General features: G+C 40.5%; 3 protein-coding genes across 3 annotated transcripts in view; 2 read left to right on the plus strand and 1 right to left on the minus strand.

The window, feature by feature from the left end:
* Nucleotides 1–2,330: 2,330 nt before the first annotated feature.
* On the plus strand, nucleotides 2,331–5,250 carry clrn1 (clarin 1). Its single transcript, XM_030777425.1, has 3 exons — nucleotides 2,331–2,583; nucleotides 3,888–4,067; nucleotides 4,985–5,250. Exons 1-3 carry the CDS (start codon nucleotides 2,331–2,333, stop codon nucleotides 5,248–5,250), a joined length of 699 nt encoding a protein of 232 aa, XP_030633285.1.
* A 3,367-nt stretch (nucleotides 5,251–8,617) lies between these two features.
* On the plus strand, nucleotides 8,618–14,584 carry mindy4b (MINDY family member 4B). The gene is made up of 12 exons (XM_030777998.1): nucleotides 8,618–8,724; nucleotides 8,949–8,976; nucleotides 9,974–10,150; nucleotides 10,623–10,742; nucleotides 12,077–12,171; nucleotides 12,438–12,603; nucleotides 12,878–12,943; nucleotides 13,356–13,426; nucleotides 13,515–13,587; nucleotides 13,752–13,928; nucleotides 14,018–14,198; nucleotides 14,442–14,584. The coding sequence occupies exons 1-12, from the start codon at nucleotides 8,618–8,620 to the stop codon at nucleotides 14,582–14,584; spliced, it is 1,404 nt and encodes a 467-aa protein (XP_030633858.1).
* A 1,278-nt stretch (nucleotides 14,585–15,862) lies between these two features.
* maml2 (mastermind like transcriptional coactivator 2) overlaps nucleotides 15,863–25,605 on the minus strand; it is a 33,295-nt gene continuing 23,552 nt past the window's right edge. Inside the window, exons 2-5 of the mRNA XM_030777401.1 lie at nucleotides 23,388–24,632; nucleotides 17,511–17,681; nucleotides 17,193–17,301; nucleotides 15,863–16,788 (exon numbers count right to left, since the gene is read on the minus strand). Coding sequence (XP_030633261.1) covers nucleotides 15,938–16,788; nucleotides 17,193–17,301; nucleotides 17,511–17,681; nucleotides 23,388–24,632 — 2,376 coding nt within the window. The 3' untranslated portion in view covers nucleotides 15,863–15,937. The remainder of the gene's footprint in view (nucleotides 16,789–17,192; nucleotides 17,302–17,510; nucleotides 17,682–23,387; nucleotides 24,633–25,605) is intronic.

The following is a 25,605-nucleotide window of genomic DNA, read 5'->3' on the forward strand; positions in this document are numbered from 1 at the left end:
TGAAAAGAATGTGGGGAGATGCAGTGAAAACCAAGGTGACACATCTGGAGGTGCTGAACATGGGTGAATCAGAGGTAGAACGTGTTTATAGCACAGCAGCACCTACATGTTATTTCTCATAAACTTTGGGTCCAGACACTGAATGGAAGCATAAGGTGGGTGAGGTGATGCCTTTGATATTTATAATGGGCTTTCCCATGAAGAGCTGTTGAGTTTAATATGCTCTGCTTTCATTTTGATTTTTAAGAATGAAACATGACTTAAAGTCATGTCAAACGTTTTATTTTATCATTGTGCAACAGGAGGAAAAAAAAGATTTTGCAAGAGTCTGCATTCCTTGATCTGATTTGGTGTAATTTGTTTCTAATTTTTATCTATCTTCATGAGATATGAAAACATGCAGATAAATAAAGTAGACACACCAAGCTCACCACAGCACTTATATCCAGCCAATGAACAGCGAGCTGTTCAAAGTTCCTAAGGTAAAAAGATTCTCCTACCTCGTGGTTGGCATTTTGGTGTCCACATCATACATTTCATTTTCAGTTCTTAATTCTGCTTCCTTTTTTTTTCTTCTTTTTTTTTAAATTTTGAAATCCCCCATAGGCCAATCATCCTGAGTGATTTTATAGAAATTTGCAAGTGAGTTCTACATGTTCACATTCTTGTGTGTACCTGCTGTATTTGTCATACAGACTGCAGTGGCAGACAGTCTTATACACTGTCTTTATTCACAGTATTCAGGACCTCTAACTTTACGCTTGTCCATATTAAAAAAACAAAAAACAAAACTGTCATGTTAATCTCTTGAGTTTCTTATCTTAAGAATTATACAGTAAGCGCGTTAGAGATTATATCTGTTGGAAATATCTCGACAGTATGGATGTATGAGCATTACCAAACATCTTATTTTAAAACAGTAGAGGTACAAAAATTAGACTGGGGCTACAGACTGGAAGAAGTCTTGCACTGAGAGAAAACAATCAACCAAAAACATGAGAACAGGTATCGGACGTTAATTAGGACTGAAATAAATGATTAAAATAATTATGTGATGGCAAATTACGCAAGCAAATTAATGTTATTCTATTTATTTACTTTCCTTCATATACAGTCCATACACATGTGAGCACACGAAGTACCTTGTCCCATTGTCTGAGGGCTGAGGGTTGCCACAGAAACCAGCCACATTTGAAAGAGGAATAAAAACTAAGGAAGCACGATTACCTTTAAAATTTTAAATTCTGATGAAAGTTAAAAACAATCTTTATTACAGTTGTTTGGATTTCCCAATTTCTTTTCACGCAATGACACGGACGCAAAGGAATCCACCTGTTTTGCAACTCTGATCACATTTAAAACTTTTCTTTTCTTTCGCAATGGATAAGAATAAATAGTAGCTTTATTTAAGAAAAAGTCACAGTATGTGTTGACCATAGGTATATAATTCTTTCTAGAGATACATCAAAGGGCGAGCTAAATGGTGGTGGAGACATTAGATCCTCTTTTTTTGTCGTTCTGTTCAAAGGTTTCTATTTTTTTTTTTTTTTTTTGAAATGTTGGCTCATCATTAATATCAGTTGCAGCCTACATTAAAGCGAAGCACAGCGTAGCTTAATGACACCAACAGAGCTTTAGACAAACCCAGTAAAGTCAGCCAGTCCCACTGTTTGGACAATTGAGTAAATTGTGTCGTCCACTTCAGTCCAGACCGTCTGTTTCAAACCATCAGATTCAAACTTTGTTTTGTGATCTCAGTGCTAGGCCCTGTCCGTTCATAAACATTCTAAAAATGTGGGTTCATTTCTGTTCACTGCACTGGTACTGAAATGCTGATTACATAGTAATTGTGCTCATGTCAACTATGTTCAATTCAGCACTTATAAATTACATTAAAACGTTATAAACTCGACATTTATGACTCCAGCTGAAGAGCGAAATTGTTTAATGCTGCACAGGGGTTCTTCGCTGCGACCAATCAGACTTAAGGTCAGCAGAGGCGACGGTCTCCCCTCACTAGCGTGCTTGCTGAGCGCACTCAGAAATTTAAACCTCCTGTAACTTGGAGACGGATGACAGCGAAAACGAGAAACGTAACACAATATCCAGGGGACATTTTGAACATGCAACCTTATGCTGCAAATGTGTTCTAAAGTAGCTGGATTTTCTGAGCTTTGCGTTCTATTTAGATAAAACATTAGTGTAAGATGATGCACATTACTTTAGATTCCAAGCCGGAAAACTACCCAGAGAATAGGATGTCATATCTTAACTTCAGGATGCTCTGTAAGCGTAAATACAAATACTGAAGATCAAGAGAGGGACCAACAATGCCGAGTAAACAGAAGAAAATAATTTTCTCCGTTGCTGGAGTGTTAAGTTTTGCCTGCGTCCTGATTGTGGCGGCAGCAGTGGGAACACAGTTTTGGGTTAAGGCAACAGTTTTGTGCAAAACCGGTGCTCAGCTGGTCAACGCCACTGGACCTGAACTAGACAAATTTATTGGGAGGGTTAGCTACGGACTCTTCCACGGTCAGAGACTGAAACAGTGTGGACTGGGCGGAAGACCTCTCCGTTTCTCCTGTGAGTAGCTGAGCCTGTATTTGCGCCGTGAGAAAATGAAGTGTGTGTATCTCAAGATAGCATGGGAGATATTCGGTTATAGTGACGCGTTATCTTACAACTGTATCTATTAGCCAAGATTAACAAAATGAGCTTTCATAAGAGACATTAATAATTCATTCGAGAAACTGCAAGGGCCTTTTAGTTCCCGTTTAAGTAATCTCTATTTCCAGGCCCTAAAACAAATAACAGCAGCTAGATACCTGAGCACTGCTGTGGTTCAGTTTTCCCAGGGGCAAGTTTATACAAATACGTTTGCAGGTCTTGAATCAAGTGGGTCATATTTATCTGTGTTTTTCATCTTTTCCTGACACTGAGTGAGTTTTGTATATTGCTCTACCCTGTCAGCGCAAATTTAATGGTACATACGTAATAGTTGGACCGAGTCCCATGGGCTATGTAAGTTCTTCTTCCGCTATGTTTTAACAAGTGAGTGCGCGTGGGCTGTCAGTAGTTAAGGAGCTGTGAATTGGGACGACTAGAACGTTTTTAGGTTTTGATGAAGTAAAATTGAGATGTTGCCAGTTCGGCCAATAAAAATATGCGATGAAAAATCGACAAATGTTGTCCGAGGTTTATATGTTTTCTACAGTATTACGGATGTCTCAAACATCTAACCCTTGCAAAGAGCCCACACACAATTTTAAACTTTCAACAATGACCCTTTCCTGATTGTTACAAACTCTAGAAAATACTTCAGTAATGAATTTTGGAGACAACCCAGGGACAGGAAAGATTCTTTCTGCATGACTTAGCTGCCCATGTATTAAAAACAAAGGACCACTGTCCTCATCAGTCCAAATTGAGGGTTTGAGGATGGAATACAACTGGCTTTTGGAGCAATGCCGTTAAACTAGATTTCTGCCCAGTAATGAGCAATTTTCTGTGTTCAGCCATCAGTGACTATGTTGACTTTGTTGTTTCATGCTGCTGATATTTACAAATTAACTCAGAGACATTGGATTAGATTATCGTCTGATCTCATATCGCCTGTGTTGCATCAATAATACCGTCGAATTTTATGGGCGTTGAGACATTCCACAGATCGTTTTTTTGACATAAATTTTTTTGTGACAAGGATACGTTTTAAGTGCCTCATTCTTTGGGACTTTAAATTCTGATCTGAAGATATTTCGGCATGTCACATGTAATTTGAATCATTTTCAGATCAAGTCACTTCATATCTACTAGTGATAATGCCTAAAACCAAACTACCTCTCTCTCTCTCTCTCTTTCTCTTTCCCTCTCTCTCTCTCTCCCTTTAGTTTTTCCTGACCTGGTGGATGAAATCCCTGCCAGTCTCCATGTGAGTGTCATCTTCTTCTGTGGAGTACTCATCCTGTTCTCCTTGATCTGCTCTGGATTCTTCATGTACAACGCTTTTGGTAGTCCCTATGAGACGCTGCACGGACCACTTGGCCTCTATCTGTGGAACTTCATCAGCTGTAGGAACACACACACACACACACACACACCCACACACATAATGTAGAGAGATACTATGAAACACACACACAAAGACACACACACTTAAACACAAACACACACATATGTAGACAGATATTATGAAACACACGGACACACACAGATAACATGTGACTCGTATGTGCACACAGACAAAATGAGACTCACATACCCACACATACAAAAAGACCTGGTGAGATTTGAGGAGTGGAGATAAGCCTTTTTAGGAGATGGACAGGTGTTTTGGTCTGCACATTAAATAAATAAAAAGATGGAAACAAATGGCCTCCGTCTAATTGGCTGGACATCCTCTCCAGCTTTAGTATCAGGTACCCCCTGTTGTTCAGTTAATGATGGACATTGGGGTTTTAATGGGCCATTTGACCTGTCCACATAATTGATCTATCTAAGACACAAAACTTGTCTGTTACAGCGGGATCACTTACAGCAATCTGGTATAAGCTGTGTTTTGTGCTTTGCTTTCCTTATGGTATTGTAAGCACACCTCGGGCCCAAATGGCTTCAAATCAGTGTCAGGAAACCACATACCTTTATCCATATTCAGTGGTATATTTTGAATGGGAGTGCTATGTTTTTTGTTTTTTTGTTTTTTTACTTCATTTTATGTCAAAACTGACACAACATGGTGATAAGTGATGAGAGTGATTTGTTTAGTTCCTCAGGCTGACCTTTGCTTTTTGACAAAGTCAAAATTTTCTTTTGAAGGGACTAAATTAGGAGGGAGAATGTATTTTGACAAAGTCTAAAGTAATGGAGAACACAACATCAAAATCCATTTGAATGTTTTAGAGAAAGCACACATTATGGGCAAAACTCTTACCTATTAAATCACAGCAGAATATATGTCATCGTGGACTGAACTGTGAAATTTGTACAGGTTTGTGCAGCTGCCTGGTCATGATACTGTTTGCCTCTGAAGTCAAGCTGCACCGCCTGTCAGAGAGCATCGCCAACTACAACGAAGGTAGTTTCGTCTACAAGACGCACACCGAGCAATTCGATCGCTCCTTCTGGCTCCTCTTCTTCACCTTCCTCCTCCACGGCCTCAACATCCTGCTCATCCGTCTGGCAGGGATTCAGTTTCCCTTCCAGGAGGCCAAAGAGTCTGACGCCACCACGGGGGCTGCGGATCTCATGTACTGACCGGTCCTTTTGTTCGCCCCCCCCCACCCCCACCCCCCCACCCCCTCAACGCGACGTTGCGTTGGGTCTGTTAACACCCCTCAATAGGAGTCTTGGGACATTACAGCATCTGTTTACATCTGAATGGCCAAGGCACATCTGAGCCCCTTAAGCCACGACCTTTTCCCTTTCAGAACACGTGCAAGATAAACCTGGAGGATGCCGGCCCTTTGAGAGACTGCTCCTAACTCACTCTCACAGGTGCTGAGAGAAGGCGCTCCTATCTTTCCATCAATTGCACTGATTGCAGGTCTTGTTTACCGTCACTGCAATTACTGTCTTTCAAAGGGCCCGCTGAAAAGTAACAAAAAAAGAGCTTCACTTAGTCATCACGTAGACTCAGAGTTTTTTTTTTTTCCCCCACCGTTGCTAGCCTTCTCTTTATGCGTAGGGTTTAACTTTCCATTTTCCATGATGTGTGTAGTAATTACTGAAAGACACATGTAGCACAGTTCACAAATTTCATTAATATTTTCGACAGAGAAAACAAACTTCAATATTAAGCGGGTAATTAATTAAACTAATTTAATTAATTACTGAAACTAATTCAACTGTGAAGCTGGTATGGCACCGTCCATCCTGTACTACAAACAAATTTATATTGTGTCCATTTGTCATGTCTTGATTTTTAATCCTGTGATGTGATGCAAAAGAAGCACACAAAACATATTTTACTGTAATGATTAAAATGTTTGTCTTTTTCACCCAAATGTGCCAATGATTAAAACACATAATTCTACAGAGTTTGTGATAATATGAAGCCCTGGTATTGTATTAGAAAGCTGTTATATTTGTTATTAGTTTAGATTATTTACCTTATGATGTATGAAAAGCACACCTTTTACAAATGATAATCACTGTATTTTACTAAGTCTTCATGGAAAAATCATCCACCTGTTTTTGACTGAAAATAAATAAATAAAACATAAATAATATATGGGTATAATTGTTTTGAAACTAGTTGGTCAACGATATATTAATGATGAACTAGTGAATCACATATTATAGCACTCCTTACAATGGGATATTTTGCTATAAAACACTCAAAAGTTCAGTTTCACAAATTAAAAATGAGCCATCATATTGTTTTTTGTCCTTCTTTTGGAGGGGATTTTTAATACAAAATAAACACTAGGTGGCACTGTCTATGCACAAATTTTGTATTTTTAACAACAACCTCTGAAGACAAATATAGATTAGTTAAATGGTCTTGCCAGCTTGAAAAAGGAAAATTCCAAATGTATTTTCTCTGTTACATAATTTATGTAATTTCTTTGTAAAAAAAAATCCTTTTTCACCCATGGTAACCTAAAGCTATATCCGCACTGTTGCCATAGAGTTGCAGTTAATGCAATAACAACAGAAAATACACAACAAACTCATTACAGAAAAGTGGACAACTCCTCCCACTGTCAGGACTGAGGAGGAATGGAAAGTGGTTTGCGTCATAAAAATGTACCAGTGTGTGTTGCCTCATGAATATGAAGTACCCAGTATATAAGCACAAGGTCTTGAGGTCCTGGATTTGGGGACTTAATGACCTTCGCAGCTCAGACATTCTTCCCATGACTGTACGATCAGGCTATTCCATTCACATCTCACATCTAAGGAGCAGTGTACCACAAGGTAAGCTCTGAAACTTTCATACATCTTCTATTGATAATCACTTTGTAAGTATGCTGTCAGGCAAGTTTAAATTAAACTACTTAGGATCACTTACAGGTGTTACTGAAATAATGCATGTTTCAGAAATTTAGGAACGAAGCCAGTCTAACATCAAACTAAAAAAACGTTTCATTCTACTCTTTTTGAGTTTACTGAATGTATAGGTCAGATGCATTTCAAGAAAACAAGTAAACTCAAAAAGGTTGTAGTAGTTTGCCTTGAAATCCTAAACTAGAATTACCTGTTTGTATGTTTATTTATTTGCTTACTTTTTATACCATAACCACAGTGCTATATTTTTGAGCTATTGACTATTCAGATGTTGACAGTACTTAAATATCAGAATATTATAATATAATAATTAATACTCATAATATTATATACAGATATATGGACACTTTTCAGGCCTAAGATTCCCTTTAATCAAAATATAAAGAAATATATTCCCTAAGAGTTTTAAACTTTCATAACAGTTATTTTAAGAGTTGTATTTGATAGAGTATATTGTAAAGTAACTATGGGCATGAATATGGTTACAGAGAAACATGTTTCTTTCTCTCTCACACACTAAGAGAAACTGTAAGTAAATGTATAAATGTATGTACAGGGTGGATGACTTATTATTGTGTGACTTATTATTTTTTGCCTTTATATATGCATGTTTATTAAAAAAGTATTTCATTGAATGGTAGCCTGTTTTAAATAGTGACCATTTTAACTTAACTGGTAAATACTAGACATGCTTGGGTTAAATAAATTATAATAAATCAGAGCAGAGCCATTTCAATAATCCATGGAAAAATATTCTGAGAAGTATTGTCTCCTCGTGTCTTTATGCACCACATTTATTTCTAAAATATTTTTTCACTGTTCTCAGAATCTTTAAATGAGATCTAATATTGTTATACCAGAGCACACTTTCACCTTTTGCGGACTGATTCGTATCTTTTAAGAACATTTTCTCTTTATACGTCGAGTTGCACATTTCTTTTCAGTGAAATGACAGTTTTAAGAGTCAAGAGCCTTTCTTTGTGGTGACTGTTCATTTACACTTGTAGCTCGTTCAATGGTTCTACGATTTCCAAGTGCCAGAAAACAAGTATTCTACGTATTATCCCAATAAACCGGCGCTCATGCAATTCCATTAGCCAAAAAGATCAATGATCTTATCAAGACAGGCACCGAACTCCGGAATTATCGAATAGCGAGCTGAAATTGATAGAATTTGTTTTGGCAAAACGACCCAGACACCGCTAAACCGTCAGACTAAAAGGGCCAAATAACGGCTGCAATAAGCAACTTTTTGTAATAATTTAAAAATGTTTACGTAAGACATAGCATAGTAATACTTATAGCATCGTTACTCCGTATGGCGATGCTGTGGACTGGAACAGCGGGTCACCTTTCTGTGAATGAAAGGAATCTCAATTGAGAACGAGCGAGTACAACGGTACCTGTAACACAGCCGCTCACTGAAACATTCATCTAGAAAACAGGGAGGTTGCCATTACACGGCTTGGGTGGTTAGAGAGACACATTACTAAATGTTCATTTAGCATTCTCCGTTTATTTTTCACCCCAAAGAACTTATCCTGCAAACGTCATGAGGATAAATAAATAGTGTTTCACCTGCAACACTCGCCACGGTTTATATGACTTGCAGATGGGAGACAACGCCGACCAGTGTGAGAACAGAAACAAAGAACTAAACGACATTCTCGACCAGATAGCCGAATTGGATAAATGGAGAGAGATATTCAACGCTCGCGGGTAAGAGTGGCATGAGATCGATGCTGGCAGGTTATCAGTTGTCACTTTTTTCCTCTCTGCTGAGGGCCATTATGTCAGTGTTGTAACGGTTGTTTACGGTAGATTTCCCACTCAGAGACACTTACAACAATGTCAGTGAATATTACTGCTGTAATATTACAATTTCATTGAACTTTTAAAACGTATTTTTTCTTTTTAACAAAATGTTGTGCTCTATTTTTCAGGTTGGAATTGCAAGACTGTATTAATAAAGTAAGTATTTCAATCAACAGAGCAAAGTGAACTTTGAATGCTAGATCTGTTTGCATTTGCTAAACAGTGAGCCTACATCATCTGAACACATCTAACTTACACCCTACCCTAACCTGTGGCATAAGTGTAGTTAAAACAAATTTTATTCAGATAACTGTTCTGCCAGCCACAGACCTCTCAGGTAGCCGCATGTCATTTCTGTCCAATCAGAAGAGAGAGCGAGAGAGAGAGAGAGAGAGAGAGAGAGAGTATGTTGGAGAGAATGACAGAGAGAGACAGGGAGAGAGAGAGAGAGAGAGAGAGAGTGGGAGAGAGAGAGAGAGAGAGAGAGAGACTGCTCTGCAGTCTTGTCATTTAATCTCTGTCAGGTAGATCTGTGACCACAAAGAGAGCTATATGAGTTCCGTTTCTTTCTCTGTCTGGGCACACACAGTCTGTTTCTGCCCGTTCTACGCATCCTCCTCTCTTTATGGCACGGCTTGCTGATTCTTGTGTGTGTGAGTGAATTTTCATGAGATACTCACACGCGAGAAGCTCCTTTAATGGCAAATTACGAGGAGCTCCTACAGACCATCAGGGCTTTACAGCCCTCCAGACAGAGCTACATAGAGATCCTGCAAGAGGAGGTGAAGAAGAACCAGGATGTGAGTGCACTATTCTCTGTCTGATTTGTCGCCAGAGGCAACACGCACCTATTTCTTTTAAGTGCTTCATTAACTGGACATTCGTTTTTTTAAAAAAACAAAAAAAAATTCTAACTAAATGGAAGGCAGCTGCCCCAATTGTCCGTAATGGAGAATTTACAGAGAAAGGAGAGACAGTAAGAGAAAGACAGAAAGAGAGAGAAAGTGGTCGCTTTCACAGACTCCAATTTTAATATATAAATGACTTTGCTAAGTTCCTTTTTAGGCCAGATGGGCTTTTTCAGTGGGGCCTGAGTCCCCGGATTTGCGATTGGTTTCCTGTTTACCATCGTTCTCATCTTTTTCCCTCACAGAGACCTCCGGAGAGAGTTAAACCTGAAGAAGAAGGTGAAGACACTTCCAGATGTTCTTCCACTGCTCAGCCTAACCATGGACAGGCCAACGGACTGGTTGTGCCTTACTCCATCCCACGAGCTCTGACTGTCGCAAAGAGTTTGGGTGGGATCCATGTCTTGCCTGAGCAAGCCGTGGTGAGTTCTGGAAAACAAGCCAGTCACCTGACACCAGCCATACCTCACTGCTACCCAGCCTGTGTTTGTGTGTGTGTGTGTGTGTGTATGTGTGTGGGTGGGGGTGTGTGTGGGTGTGTGGGTAGGTGAGTGAGTCAGTGTGTATGTGTGTTTCTAGAGCCACAGAAAATGGTCAGGAGTATGGACTGTTCATTTATTGATGATCTTCTTAAGCAGTGAATTGCGTAGAGAAAAAAAAAAGTACGATTCATTTATGTTTTATGAACAGGTTGTGCGTCAGCTGATGCAATTCTTCATGTAACCACATTTCTTCCTGTAATCAAACTTGTGCTGTTTTCTGCGATGGAAGACTAGAACAGTGCATTGTATGAATATAAAATTAGCAAGTGTGAATATTGCTTCTGTAATTTTAAACGTGTGTTTGACAATGTTTATTTGGCCTTTTTGGATATATTTTGTTTTTTCATTCTAGAGTCTGAGGAAGATTTTGTTCGGCAACTCCTTTCACTTGTTCAACTATGAGTGGAAGAAATCCTTCTTCAAATTTCGGGAGCCCTACTCCGACCTGTCTTATGCCCTGGAGGCAGAGAGGGTGAGAACAGACACGGTGGTCCATAGACAGCGTTAGATCGCTGATGGTCACACACGGTATTTCTGGGAATGATCTTAAATGCAAGCATAGGTTCCCTCTCCTCTCTTTCAAAAAATGTTTGTCTTTTTTGAACTAGCACAATCAAACAAACCATATCCAAGGTCAAATATACATCTGGACTTCTTTGTATGTAGTAGAACGTGTAAACAACCTGAAAACAATCCTTGCGCTTTTGATGTGCGGTTTGTTAAGTCGATGAGTTAGAGTTTAAATGCTCCTTGGGTGAGAACAAAAGGGCCGGGCAGGCACGGGCAGGTTCAGTGCAGTGAGCGTGGCGACCGCACAATACAGAAATGTACATAAATAGTACCGCCTACCTAGTTAAACTCTACCTTCTTTTTACACTCACTGCATGTTAACACACACAGTGAATGGTGTACAGTCATGTATCTTCATTAAAGGAGCAATACTGTGAGTGTCCTGGAGGCACTCTACCTACAATTAAGTTTCCCTTTTCATCTCATTAAGCCTTACTTTCTCTACTGTACTTTTTAAATATTTATGTACTTTTTTTTCCCCCTTTACAATGCCTAGCTTTCAGACCACTAAAATGGTAACAGGCATTATCATAACATGTACTGGAACAATGACTTTTTTTTCCCCTAAACATGTGAACAGACATGGTATGCGTATGCTTTGCCATATGGATGTCACAGCGGTGAGTCAAATGCTGTGTTGTGTCCTTTTGGCTTTAAGTTACGTAAGTGTCAAAGGATTAGGTTCCGACTTTGAACGGTCTAACGGTTTGTCTCTGAATTAACTTTCCTTTAAAAGGTAGAACATGGTTCTCAGTTCAACTCAATCAGCTAAATTAGCCTTTTAACACCTTCTCGTGGCTTTGACGTCACTAACTAACTCATTATTTTATAATGAGCCTGAAGCTCCCGGCCGACTTAACTACAGTTCAACCCGGCGATTAAGCCAATGCGTCTCAAGGTGTTTTCCACTGTGCACTGACACTTTGCCCTTTATATCGTTAGCAGAATAAGATAGCGTTACAGTTTGGTGTGTTCCAACACTTTCTTAAAGTAATATCCCATGTATTTTGGATGATGAGGCCAATAGCCTCTCTGAATTCCAGTCATTTGTGATTTATTTGTAAAATTGACATAATATCGTTCTTACAGTGACCCAGATCTTTCAGTAAAAAAGTAAACAACATGTATTTTCCATCATTGATTTTTTAGATATTAAAGACGATTTGATCAATAGTTGATAAGCGCACACAAACACTCCCGGTTGAGTCCATTCCAAGCCGGATTTCTGTGTTGCAGGGAGGATGTCGTGCCATTCAAATGGTGGTCCAGGCCCACATCATTAAATACCTGCTCTTCACGCGGCAGGTCAACTCTGAGTGCCGAATGCAAAGGTAAGAATATGACTTCAGTCAAAGGTCGTCTCGTGGTTTTTCTGTTGTCTCACTAGCCTGAGTATCGGAGTACGCTTGGCCGTTGGCTTTATATTACTACATTTTTTTTTTAAGGTAAACGCAATAGGTTTTACTAGCCGGTTAATGCTATAGATCAAGATTAAGTTTAAAATGATTTGGCATGAAATCTCAGAGTCTTGTGCTTACAAAAGAACTTACCCTCTTACACTTACAATAATGTTTCTTTCTGTTGTTTTTTTTTTTAGCCTGGCGGAGGTAGGAGTCAAAGAGCAGGAGAGGGCATTGGCAGCTGCTCTTACAGACATTCTGTGGACAGTTGGTGAGGAGAGGGCTGCGACCGTCTCCTTGGTAACATCGGAGCGGTGCTTTACTCCCCAGCTGGACTACAAACTGGACAGTTTTACAGAGAGGGTACTGTCTGCAGTATGTCGTCTGATCTCTCAGGTTTCTCAGACTTAACTTTAGGTTGAATTACACAGGTCAAAGAGAACCTTGTAAGTCAGTCATCCACTGGCCTACATTGTACCATTTGTTAAATAACAAAAACAAATTAAACAAAGCAATTCAAGACTGTTAGCTTTTTAATTGTTTTTTTTTTTAATAGAATAAATAACCTTTAAGTAAGTTCTGTGTGTGTAAGACATGTTTAGGGTGAACACGTTGAATTCAGACTTTTACTTTGCAGTTACAGCTTTTCAACTTCAGGAAGAAAGAGGATATGAGACAATTTATACATGAGCATATCCAGTGTGTAAGTTTTCAAATACATATCTGTTTAACATGCACTGTTTCTTTATTGAGTGATATAGCCTGAAAAGACATGTCATTAACAACTCTTTTTTATCACTCCAGTTTATTTTATATTATAGAAGGTATCTCTGAAAATCCTTAAAATATTAAGTTTATGTACAATGTTAGAGTCTTTTGTAACAGATTCATTTGGTCTAAAACACCGTCAAATTCAATTGTTAATCTTCTTTGAGAGCATAATATCTTTTCCTCAGCTGAGTTATACAGATATTGTGAATAGAACACGTTAACTTTGTACCCAAATTATGTTCGTAACATTGATTTGATTCTGTAATGACGGGCGAAGTTACCTAATTATATTTGACGGTGAAAGTAATTGCACTAGCCTGTTTTTTTTCTGTTCCATTGTCCAGTTTAAAGAAGAAGGGAGCCATGGGGTTATTCTGTTTCTCTACAGTCTTATCTTCTCCAGGACTCTTGACAGGTGAGTCTATCGAAACCTTTGTAGTTGCAGGTCACCTAAATTTTGAGATGCTTGCATGGTCACTTATTTTTTTTTTTTTTAACTGAAGGTTGCGAGAGGATTTGGACATCACCACCACTCACCTTTTACACCTGAGCCTGGGCAACTTTGGCTGTCGTCAAGTAAGTAAAATGTTTTTTTCTTTTCTGGCCGAACACCGAAGGTAACCCATGGCAAATGGATATTGGTTGGATCCCGGTAGAGTTACTACAGGAGAAATATGACATTGGTAGGCTTTCTGTTGTCACGTTTGGGAGTCTCATTGCTCACTGCTTATCTGTTTCAGGCACTGTTGAACCTGTTGCTAACGGGTCGGGCTAGTCCTAATGTGTTCAATGGAACACTGCTGTACGATGACCAAGGTAACCTGCTTGCCAATCCTCTCCATGGGGTTCAAGCCCGCAGCGATGTGGGATACCTGCACTGGAGCCGGGAGCTGGTGGAGCATGCCAACCTGCCAGCGGTACAGTGCTATACTTCTCCTCAGCAGTCTCTGTGTAGTATCCTGTACCTTGTCACATGTCTCACTGTTGCCCTCTGCTGGTCTGGTAGGTGGGCAGCATGCTGAAGACACCAAAGGTGCCAATCTGGGTCTGCAACATAAACGGCACTTACAGTGTCCTGTTCAGCCCCAACTGCTCGCTGTTGTCTGATTGGAAGATGGAGCACCTGTTCCAGCTGTACTTCTACAACGGCCAACCCACTCAGAAAAGTACAACCATGCTCACCATAGGTAGTACCTGTCTTCCCGTATGTTCATACACATTAACATCTTACGCCAGCGTGACGTAAGTGATTACATGTATTTGATACATTTGAGGTATCATTAATACGATTAGGGAGACACCAGGTTGTAGTTTGAGTTGATAAGCCTGAATGAACAGAAAGGGAGAGAGCTAAACCTGGGAAAGTTTTTTTTTTTATTTCATTAGGAATCTTCATGTTAGTTCCATAGTTCTGTCTCCTGTTGTTTCAGACACACATTCTCACCACTGGGAGGAAGGTAACAGAGACATCCAGGGAGACCCAGAGAAGAGGTTCCCCTCTGTAGAAATGACAATAAGGACCAAATGGGAAGGAGCTGCAATCAGCTGGAATGGGACAGTGCCTTTTTTCTGACCATGTTCATGTATGACAGAATTTTCTGTTGATTTGTGAGGATAAGCATTACAATATATTTCATTTTAATTGACAACAAAGTCTTGATTGCTGAACTCTGAATGACGTTTTTGAGCTGTTCATTACAAAGTCCCACCTTCGATTATGACCACAATCTATGGTCAAGTAATGAATTTCTTCATTATTTATTTTAAATGAAATTTTGTATGAAATTTAAACAAAAGTCTTTACTGAAAAAGTCTTTTGTTATGTTGCCCTTATTATACTGTACAGTGAATTTCTGACTTGCTTATAGCAATGCACATATTCCATCCGTTTTTGCATTTAATATTTTGTTTTTTAAACAATGCTATTTAAATATTGCTGTTTAAGGTCAGTGAATCGATGTTAAATATATAAAACATACTTAGAACAACATCTAACATGGTCAAACATTTACAAGTAGTTACAAATGGTTAAAATATAATCTGGAAACAAGTTTTTGTTGTAGTTTATTGTCAGTATTCAAAGGCTAAATTGACAGAATAGGATATACACTTTTATAACCTTAGCATTATAGAGAGAAATGCATCATATAAAAAATAACATTTCACAAATGAAATAAACAGATGTATAAATACAATAACTGATAGGTCCTATCAAAACATACTTTATAGCAAGAGAATTTGTCAACATGTAACGTCATGTTCTAGAATTTTCAATAGCCATCATGTACATATGTATTCACTCCATTGGCATAGAACAAACTTCAACATTTTGAGTGTGACAACTATAAAAACATTATGGACAACGTTAGAGTTGAAAACACATTACACAGAACGCAGTTTCCTTATGAATCCCAAACTAAATATCACCCATAACTACAGTTAGAAAGCTAAAATTTACTGTTATGCACTTCAGAATGAGTGGTAGTGTATTTTTCACCAAGCTGTAACATTAGGCAGTTTGAGCATTTAACACGTAAAGCTTGAATGAGCATTCACAGAAATTACAGCTGCATGAACAATGTTGATTTCACAGTGTCCACTGGCATGAACAAAGGGAGATGCAATAAGTGTCAAGATAAAAAAAAAACAAAAAAACAGTCAAGATTATAGAAAAATCTCATTTTCTTTTCAAGGACCTTTTTAAAACACATCATTTGTTTAGACTGAAAAAACATTTTAAGAATAAAACAATACAATTTCCACATAAATACAAATAAGCAGAAATAAGAGGATACCAAACAGAGTAAGAGCTTTACAAAATCTTAAAAATGCTGTCCAATATCTGAGTCAAGATTGATCAGGCTCGAAATGTCTGAAATCAGAACAGTTCAGTCCATTTTTCTCATTGTGTTCCTTAAACTCCCATTCAAGAGTGGCTGCCCAGAATCTCCTCCAGGTTGATATCTTTCATCCAGTCGTCACTGCCGGAGCCTGACTTCAGAAGTGAGTCAATGAAGTCTGAATCCGTGTTGATCCCTGGTACCGTGTTGTCTCCATCCTGCAGAAAGTCGAAAGTGAGACGGCCTGGACGGTTGTTCTGGAAGGTTCCGGGGCTGTGGTTTGGCGTCGCGAATGTGGTCGTGCACGCCTGTTGCTCAGGGGAGGGTTGGTTCAAACCGCTGACCCCTGGTAAACCTGGCATTCGAGGCAGGCTCGGTCTGGGGGCTGTTCCTCTGATGGCCGGGAGCAACGCAGAATGCGGTGCGACCTGATTGGGTGGGCCAATGGGCCTCGGAGGAAAGTGATTGGCTGCCATGTCAGTCTGTCCAACCTGAGGCGGGGCTGTGTTAGGGAGTATTTTTACATCAAGCCCGGGCAGGACCCCAACCTGCTTGGCACCTGATGTCCAGTTCATGCCAGGATCTAGCCTGTTTGCATCAGGGGTCATGCCACTCAGTCCTGGCCCAAGCAAGCTGTCTTGTCCCCCACTGGTCCTGGCATGCTGAACGTTTGAGACAGCATTGGGTGTGAAGGCGATCCCTGGGCTACTGTTGCCCTGGAACTGGGGTTTGTTCTGATGTAATCCCAGCCTACCCTGGTTGTTGTGTTGGCGTTGCTGACCAGGACAGGACTGGTGAGGATCTGGGCCAGTGGCAAATCTCCTCTCTCCAGAAGTGGGCATCATCTTAGAACCTTGACTTCCGGGTATTTGGCAGGAGAGGGCTTGCACATCCGTCTGATCGGAACCATTACTGGTCATTGGCTGAGAGTTCATACCTACACACATGAAAGCATGTGACAGGACATTTAAACATGTTCTGATATACCTCCACATATGTAGTATCGATGAAATAATTAAGTCCTCACAATAGTTAGATGATCAGAAAACCCAAGACGGGGAGAACACCAATATTGTTATTCCTGAGTGTGGGTGAATCTTTCATTAATTTATTAGTAAGAATTACTGAAAGATTAGAGAATGTATGTGTGCTTGCTTTGCACTCACAAAGGTACAGTATCATCTCAAAAAAAGAAATCAGACTGAAGCTCTGTGTTATTTAGGTCTAGATTTTTCAATATCAGTCACATCCTATAGCATTTTACTCTTTGAGAAATCAAAGTTGTTTTGATGGTAAGCTTAAACGCTGCTGTTGTTAAATGTGTGAAGTTCAGAACTGGACCTGTGTATAGGTTTGTCTGCGGACCCCCGGCTGCACTCCTTGGTTGCTTGTAGTCGGGTGGTGGCCTCGCCAAGTGACGGTTGAACTGGTCTTGAACACTGACCTTGTCCTGTAATGTAACAGAGGTCACAAGGTGCTTTGAACATCGTTACACACATGCAAGTATCCCCAGTTATACCGACTGCACATGTACTTAGAATACACATACTCATCATACAGGTTTATAAATATAGTTAAATGTCACCATGCTCTGTGTATTTCTACCTTCCATATGACTGAATCTAATTGCCTTTACACTTAAAGGCCACAGTAACTCACCGCTTCACTGATAATGTACTGGTTTGGGCCAAGCTGTCTCTGGATGCCCTGAGTCTTGCCTGCAGTTTTCTGCTGGCTGTTTGGAACAGGGGCTCTTTGCTGCTGCACAGGCTGGCCTGGTACATCCACCAAACGGCCGTTAGATGGTAGACGTGGTCCAGAGGGCATCACCTTATGATATTTTGGGAGACAAAAATGGTAAGTAAGATGGTTTGCTGCTGGTTAGTTATAGTGATGGTGTGACAAAGCTCATGGGAAGGCAGCAATTTTGCAGTTCATCCACTAGATGGCAAACATCCACTGGACTTTGTGCGTGACTTCCTCTACGAGGTGACTCGGATTTTCCACTGGTTTTCCCACACTATTTTATCGCTCATAAAACTCATTCATTTGGAATGAACCAAAATGAAGATTTACTGCTTCCTGAATTGTTTTTAATCCCCCCCCCCCCCCACCCAAATAATAGAATAATTTTAGAAAACTACTTTCAGTAGTCTCCACCAAGCACTATTTAAATGCATCAGAGTCATACATCTCGATTTAGGTATATGCATTTTTTTTTTTGCAGCATCTCTCCCCCTCTGTTTAACAGTTTTATTTAATACTTTGTAGAGTCTCATTCTAGACTCCAGCTGTCAGCAAATAGCACTGTGATGGGAGTTATTCATGAGATATCAGAGAGGTAGGGATTACATTATGACTGATGGCTGCGTGGAAGCCCTGCAGCAATACGCCTATCACGGTGTTCCTGTGGGGCTCAACCCAATTGCTGATAGCACAGGACAAATTCACTCTGCCACGGGGAGGGAGCATGCATTCCAAGATTAATTCACTGTTGGTCTTTTATTCTTCTTTCTGAAGTATACACTGACTGTAGGCAAGCTGCAGTAGAAGGGTTTCAAATGCTGATTATAAATTTAAAGAGATTGGGGGGGGGGGGGGGGGAGTGACAAGTCAAGTTCAGAAATCCAAAACCAATAAAAGCAAAAAATGACAACAGAACTATATAAGCCATAAAAAAGAAAAAAAAAAACTTTTCCAGCTGAACTGCTGAGAGAGACAAATGTGCAAAATCAATAAAAAAAAAAAAAAAAAATCACATCTGTCCTTTGAAAACACGACACAGCCTAAGACTCTGGGCGTCAACATGTTTACACTTGAGTGAATGGGTCTTTAAAACCTTAATTTTCAACTGGAAATCAAATTAATGGCCTTGCTGACATTTCAATTTGTGTTGAAAACACCTGAATTTAAATCGCTGGTAAAAAGCGTGTGAGGGTCACAAAAGTTGCTTGTTCGACTCTTTGGTTCCAGATATTGCATCCTGCTCCTGCTCTGCATACCAATCTCTCTCTCTCTCTCTCTCTCTCTCTCTCTCTCTCTCTCTCTCTCTCTTTCTCTCGCTCTCTCGCCCTCTCTCCAGCTGCATCCCCCTTTTCTTACTGCCACATTCAGACCTCTTCACCATTACTCCTGCACATAGGAAAAGCACAGATTCGCCCTGAAAAGCCCCACTGACTGGAATCAATTTTGAGCCCTCCCTCCAATATAAGTTGGATTGTGGGGGAAAAAATAAAAAAATAATACAAAGAGCAATTGAGGCTCCATCAAAATATGACTGCTCCCAAACACCTAGATTACTTTTGCCATATATATGTGAATAAAAGTCTCCCATAGCAGTTCAGTCAGTGTAGGAGAAGTGATGTTTTATGACTTACTGACTAAGGCTTATACAGGAGAACGCAAGAGTAGTTTACCTCTATTGGAAGACAGAAACCAGACCACCTCAACAGTAAATAAAGAGTTTCATTGTAACATGCTAGATGGCCATATTAGCAGGGCAGAAAAGATTAAAACTTTAATGTGCCGAAAGATGCTAATTGATCTGTAAATGTCCATTTGCCTTTGCAAAATATGCACAGAAACGCATAATGTTTTCCTCACAGAATCATTTTATGCGACACAATCAATGAATAATACCGACTTTGAGAATAGCTGAGATTTGATACATGCTTAAGTGATTACAATGGCTTGTGTGTTTTGGAGGCTTGAGAAAGTAATCTCCGTCTAATCCATCCAACATTTATGAGACCGTCAGAGGTGAGAACTGACAAGAGACAAGAGTTCTAGCCTTTAAACCTTCCGTCAAGCATTCCCTCCTGAGCAAACTCAACTCGACTATGTGCTATCCCTTCCAGTCAAACACACAGTGTGTATACAATGTCAATCGCAGTGTTGACACAAAACATTTCCCAGGGCAAAAAACAGATATGGGCCTTGGAGCACCACATTTCGAGGAGCTATTACTTTGGGAACAGATGTCTTAACAGGGGAGCTCTCTCCAGAGGTCCTGCTTGGAAAACATTGAAAGAGCCCTCTTCTGTCATGGGAGGAATTCCATACTGTGACAGGACACAGTGAAGGAGGGAGGGAGGGAGAGACAGAGGAAGGGCCTCAACGCTATTCAGAGCGGCTCTATCTACAGAGACACAGACCGTCTCAGAGAGAGGATGAAGAGAAGTGTCTCAGATCACATGCTCAAGTGTATCAGCTTTGGGAAGTCTGGTTAGTTAATTAGAGGGCCAGTGAACAGCATTAAGTCCAATTTTATTGAACTGCTCATACCAGGCGAAGATTGGAGCACATGTTTTTTGTCCTAAAAAACTGAAGTGAATCTAAAAAGAGTAATAACAATATATATATATATATATATATATATATATATATATATATATATATATATATAATTTTTTTTTTTGAACATACTTAAGTAATTTTATACAGTAGCTGTGTGTATTTGTGCAAATAAATTGAATAAGAATCCAATTGTAACTAAGGAGAAAAATAAAAGATGTGTTTCTGCATGACTATCCACATTGTAACTGACCTCATCGCATTCCATGTACGCCATTACCGCTTCAGTTCAAACCACACTGTAACACAAGACGGTTATATTCAAACTATTCACTATCCATAGCATAAAGTGCTAGATCTATTTGTTCCATTGTACTGTAACTTGTCAACTGCACCGTGAGAAATTATGCCCATTCTTAGAGGCTCTGACCACAAAGCCAGACTGTGTCCACATTACACTAGAGTCGGCTCCTCCGGACAAGCTTTGTTATATGCAGGCATGAGAGGGGAGCTTTCAGTTAGCTGGACAGCTTTGTAATCCGTTCTTTGTTATTCCGATGTGTCATAAAGCTGTTTTCCATCTTTTTCGCTCTTGTTCTCCGCTAGCATATCATAAATGAATGCCACATGTGGTTGCGGACGCCATAAAGGGGAGCGGTGATTTAGACCCCCTCTCAGGCTCCGATATAGGCAGCTGACAGGCCTCCAGGCCGAGCCTCGGCACTCTCACAGATCGCTTCCTCCAGTCTGGAGGCAGGACGCTGTCCCCAGGGAGCCGCTCGGCATCTGGACTTTCTGCCAGGGATCACTTTCCCAGGAAACAAGAGGCTCCCTTCACAGCAAAATTACAACAACCGGGCACTCTCGTCCCCCTTTCGCTTTAAAAGATACTGATGTGGGATGGCTTTGGGGAAAAAAAAAAAACCTTTCATGAAAATTGTTTTTGCCTTATCTTTATGATGCAGATTTTCGACTTTTTAGAATGGCACTGTAAACAAGACACTCACCTACCTACATCTGATTTTCTTCATCGCATAAATATGCTGTAGAGTGGCGTTCCTCCTTTGATAGTAAAGCCTATAGGTTCAGGGGTTTCATATCAGTTAAGAAGTATTTGATATTTTGTTGGGAGAGTTTCAAGGGACTTGTAGCAGTATAAAAAGCAAGGATATCCTACTGCATCTGTTTCTGAGAAATCCCTTATACTTCAGAGTAACGTGCATTATTCCAGTTTGATTTGACGTTTCTCAGAGTGAGTGTCTCTGACGTTCCTTCATCTCTTGCCTGGAACTTCAACCAGCGTACTGACAGTCTCTCCGAACATACCAAAAACCAAGCACCACAGGGATCACGACTGCAACCAAAACTGGCTAGTCAGCATAACACCACTTCAATCAAAACTTATCAGATATCAGTTTAAGTTCTAGGGCAGCTTTCTTCATTTGATAAAGCTTCACTGTTGATGCTTTATTGGCTTCAAAGTGAGAAAGAATCTCATATCTCTGAGAAGATACCATTTGGCCTCTGAGACAGTCCCAGATCTACAACTATAGATATGGATTCCAGTTTGACATACTTGAGGCTAACGTTTGATTTCTAGGCTGTGAGAACTAGAAAACAAGAAACAGAACCAACATCTTGGTCTCTTTAGGGGTATTTTTGAGTGGCTCCCTGCGGGACGAAGCTCAGAGCCGCTCGCCCATGTTCAAGCAGGATTGTGGCACTGTTTTTGAGACCTTTATTTCCATGGTATTACTAATTCAGAGCACTGTGGGAAGAGTCTATCCTAGCAGGAGAGCTATCTTCTGTTTTCATGCAAGCTACTTAATTCCACCAGTGCTGTTTCAACCATCATCTCCACAGTCTGACTTTCATCATCGACACTCACTTACAAAAAAGACACCTGTGAAGCACTGAGTGGAGTATTTCTAGGCTACGCTAGTGGTGGAGGACAAGGCACTTGGACTTGAAACACTTTAGTTATACAGAAAACTATATTGGAATGTCTGAAAATCTGCACCATACATTTCTGTAGTTAAAACACACATAAGCAAGGAAAAGGAATCCTGCCGCAGATTCATGGATTTGTTCTGAGGGTAGATTAACCAGGTAAGACAGCAACTTTTTTTAAAGGTTTCCCAGTAAAGTAGGTGATAAATAATAAAGATTTGAAACTGCACAGTAATGGAGGGTTGTACTAGTGTTAGCGGGTCAATATAGCATGTAAACATGCTGAACTTCGGTGTAAAAATCAGCCCGATGCCTTCACCCTCCTTCCTCTCCACAGAGTCACGTGCCCTAAGACTTGCTTTTTGAATTGGGTTAAGAGAGCCCTCTTGTGTGGCTTGCGTTATCAGCTCACACAAAAGAAAGGCGAGAGATTCTGTTTGTACAGTGCTGAAAAGGGGGATGTTCTAAAGCTCCCCAATCATAACAAATCAGTAGTTCAACCTCCGGCATTGGGCTAAGCAGATTACTGTCATTTTCCACAACTTGTCCCTTGCAGCTAACAACCTCCAATTAGCAAATCCCGCTGTGCACATCTATGCCCTGATGCCGAACGACTGTGACAGGCGGAGAAATTAGAAGTTTCGCATGTTAATCCACCACGCTCTGGCAATCCAGGGCTTCGTCAAAGGCCTTTGAGGGGATATGCATATTCAATCCACCCTGCCACCGCTGAGATGCAAACAATGATGACAGGAACAACGGGCTAACAGCACTGCATTGGGCTTAAGTATGTATGCAGACAGCTCAGGGCAAACATAAGAAGATGGAAGATGCAGAAAATACAGTGTGTGTGATAGGGACACTATGGCTGTGTTAAAAGACAATTAAAACAATCTTCTGCCGCAATCAGCGAATGTTTTAGTGCAACTGAACAGAAAGTGAAAAATAAATCTTAAACTGGTATGGTAGCTTTACTCAATTAAGTATTATACGCTTAGTAACTGTTCCAAGTACTTGTGACTGCAGACTCACACAAGCTAAAAGATTAGAGAAAAAGATATTCTGCTAATGATCTAATCAGCATGGAATAAATTGCTGTACAACAGTATGTGTGTGTGTGTGTGTGTGTGTGTGTGTGTGTGTGTGTGAGAGAGAGAGAGAGAGAGAGAGAGAGAGAGAGATAAAGTTCTAAAGTGCTTTCATGAGTGTTTAAGTGCTTTTCAGCAGATATATATATTAGTCCAGCATTAGCAGTAATATCTTCTAGCAGTAATATTGTTATTTAGGGTTTACCTGTCTTTGTGGAGCCATTTTGAAATTGATCCCTGGTCCATGCTGGTTTAGTGATGACCTCTGAGGCAGGGACTTAGGCTGTAAGCATGGGGAGCCCTGCAGGGGAAGCTGTGGATTCTGGAAATGGATAGCCGCATGAGAGGGATGGCTCTGGCCTGCTGTAGGTTGCTGGGGGCCAGACTTACTGTGGTTTCCAGACATGAGGGGTACCTCTTGACTTAATGAAGAAGGTGCCCCTTTAGGGCTAAAATGCAGCATTGGCTTACTGCTGAGAACCTTCATGTCTGTGTGACCTGACGCACTGTATCCATTGGGCTTGAACAGGCAGTTGGTCATGCCTTTACTCTGACTGGCAGTTTGAGGGCTAATTCTCTGCTGGCACTGAGGACCAGAGCCAGAGGGCTTGTCCTGTCCAAAGGGACTGGGAGAGGAGTGACTACCCATAGCAGGAGACCAGTTACCCACACCTCCGGATGGGCTCTGTTGATGGTGGTGGAGAAGAGAGTTGGGCTGCTGTTGATTGGCAGCCATCTGCTTAAGCTGCTCAGCATGTGACAGCTCAGGCCAGGCCGGCAGGCCTCTAGATGGAGTCGCCGATGCTTGGGATACCTGGGACAAGGTTGTGTTAGTCATCGAAAAAGAAGGTCCAGCAGAGGCAGGCCTCAGTTGAGGTGAGCCCCCTGTAGCTTGCCCAAAGTCGGAGGAATACTCTGTTTTGATAGGCTTGTCAAGGTGTGGGCAGGGGTGCGCCGCACCAGCTGAACTAGGCCGGCCAAGATCCAGGCTGAAGTCTTCATCGTGCTTGAGCATCTTCTCTAGTTCTAGATCGTTGAGTGAGGGTACTGACTTTGTGAGCTCATCAAACAAATCTTGCAGCTCGGGGTCAATCTGACCGACACCTTCATCTTTGAAGTCGAACGGCATCATGCCAGCGTCCACTGCCGAATGCCCGCAAGCATGCACCTCGATTGGCTCTTTCTTCATTTCTCGGAGAGTCATGTTGAACAGGTCACTTCCCACACTGTGGGGGATCATGAAGTTGTCCTTCCTGTGCAGTGGGTGAGCCAGGGTTCCTGGCAGAGTTTGGGATTGCCCTGTGCCCAGTGCACAAGGGCCAGGCCGCACAGCGTTGGTCTCCATGCGAAAACGCTTGAAGTCCGAGCCAGAGCCCACACAGGGGAGGCCATTTTTGGGGCTGAATCCGGGAGGCTGGCCCTCAATCTTTCTCCTCAGTGATCCCTGGAGCTGCAGAAAAACAAAGAGTGAACTATTAACTAGGCCAGTCATTAGGCAGAATGTGTTTTTCAAGCTGTTTCTTGAGCCAAATGTTTATGTATTCATTAACAGGACCAATTGACAATTAAATTTAAAAAAGAGTATGACCAAAAAAGAATTCTTCAAAAGCCTTTGCTCTAGCACTCACTTACAGCAAAACTGAGGCCATTTCCTGTGCTGCCTCAAGAAAAGTTCATATAACAAGACCTTCTCTATCTAATTAATGAACTCTTATCAACAGCCTGCTTTGATGTTTCAAACCAATTAAAATTATGAAGAGAACTCCAAATATTAGTGCATGATAAAGTGTGTTCTGAGAGCAAATTATCTCTATGTAAATTGAACCAATTTTATAATTTGCTTCTAGGCTTTACAGCCTTGTTCAATTGACCATCTTTGCATGACCTTAGTGTTATTAATAACCAAAGTGTATAATAATCTCTTGAGCTTAGCTGAGAGTTGACTAATGATGAACGCATATCATACACTGAAATTTAAATGTTGTACAAGCTATATAACAACCTATAAACTTGAACAGGATCATGAGGGAAAATATCAAAACAATTTTCAAACAATGTGTTGCAACATGTCTTGTAATGAGACCTTACTCAAAAATATCTTTTACTAGCATAATCCCAGTACACTGTGCTAGTTTTTTTTTTTTTTTTTTTAAATCAAAAACCCCACTATTAGTGCAGCAGTTAAATTTAGCCATCGGATAGATAGAACACTTAGACAAAGAGAGCCTTTATCTGTTTGCCTCATTTGCATGAATTATATTTCCCCCTGTTGGATCACTGTAAAGATAGCAGCATCCTTTGTGTGTAAGACTGTTCTCTTTGTTCCTCGTGTCTTAATTTATGCTAATTAAGCCAGAATAACGACTCAAAAGTCCCATATACTGAGCTGCAAGAGAGTATTCCGGAATGTAGTCTAGCAAATG

Source organism: Chanos chanos, chromosome 6, assembly GCF_902362185.1.
Source record: "Chanos chanos chromosome 6, fChaCha1.1, whole genome shotgun sequence".
Taxonomy (NCBI): Eukaryota; Metazoa; Chordata; class Actinopteri; order Gonorynchiformes; family Chanidae; genus Chanos; species Chanos chanos.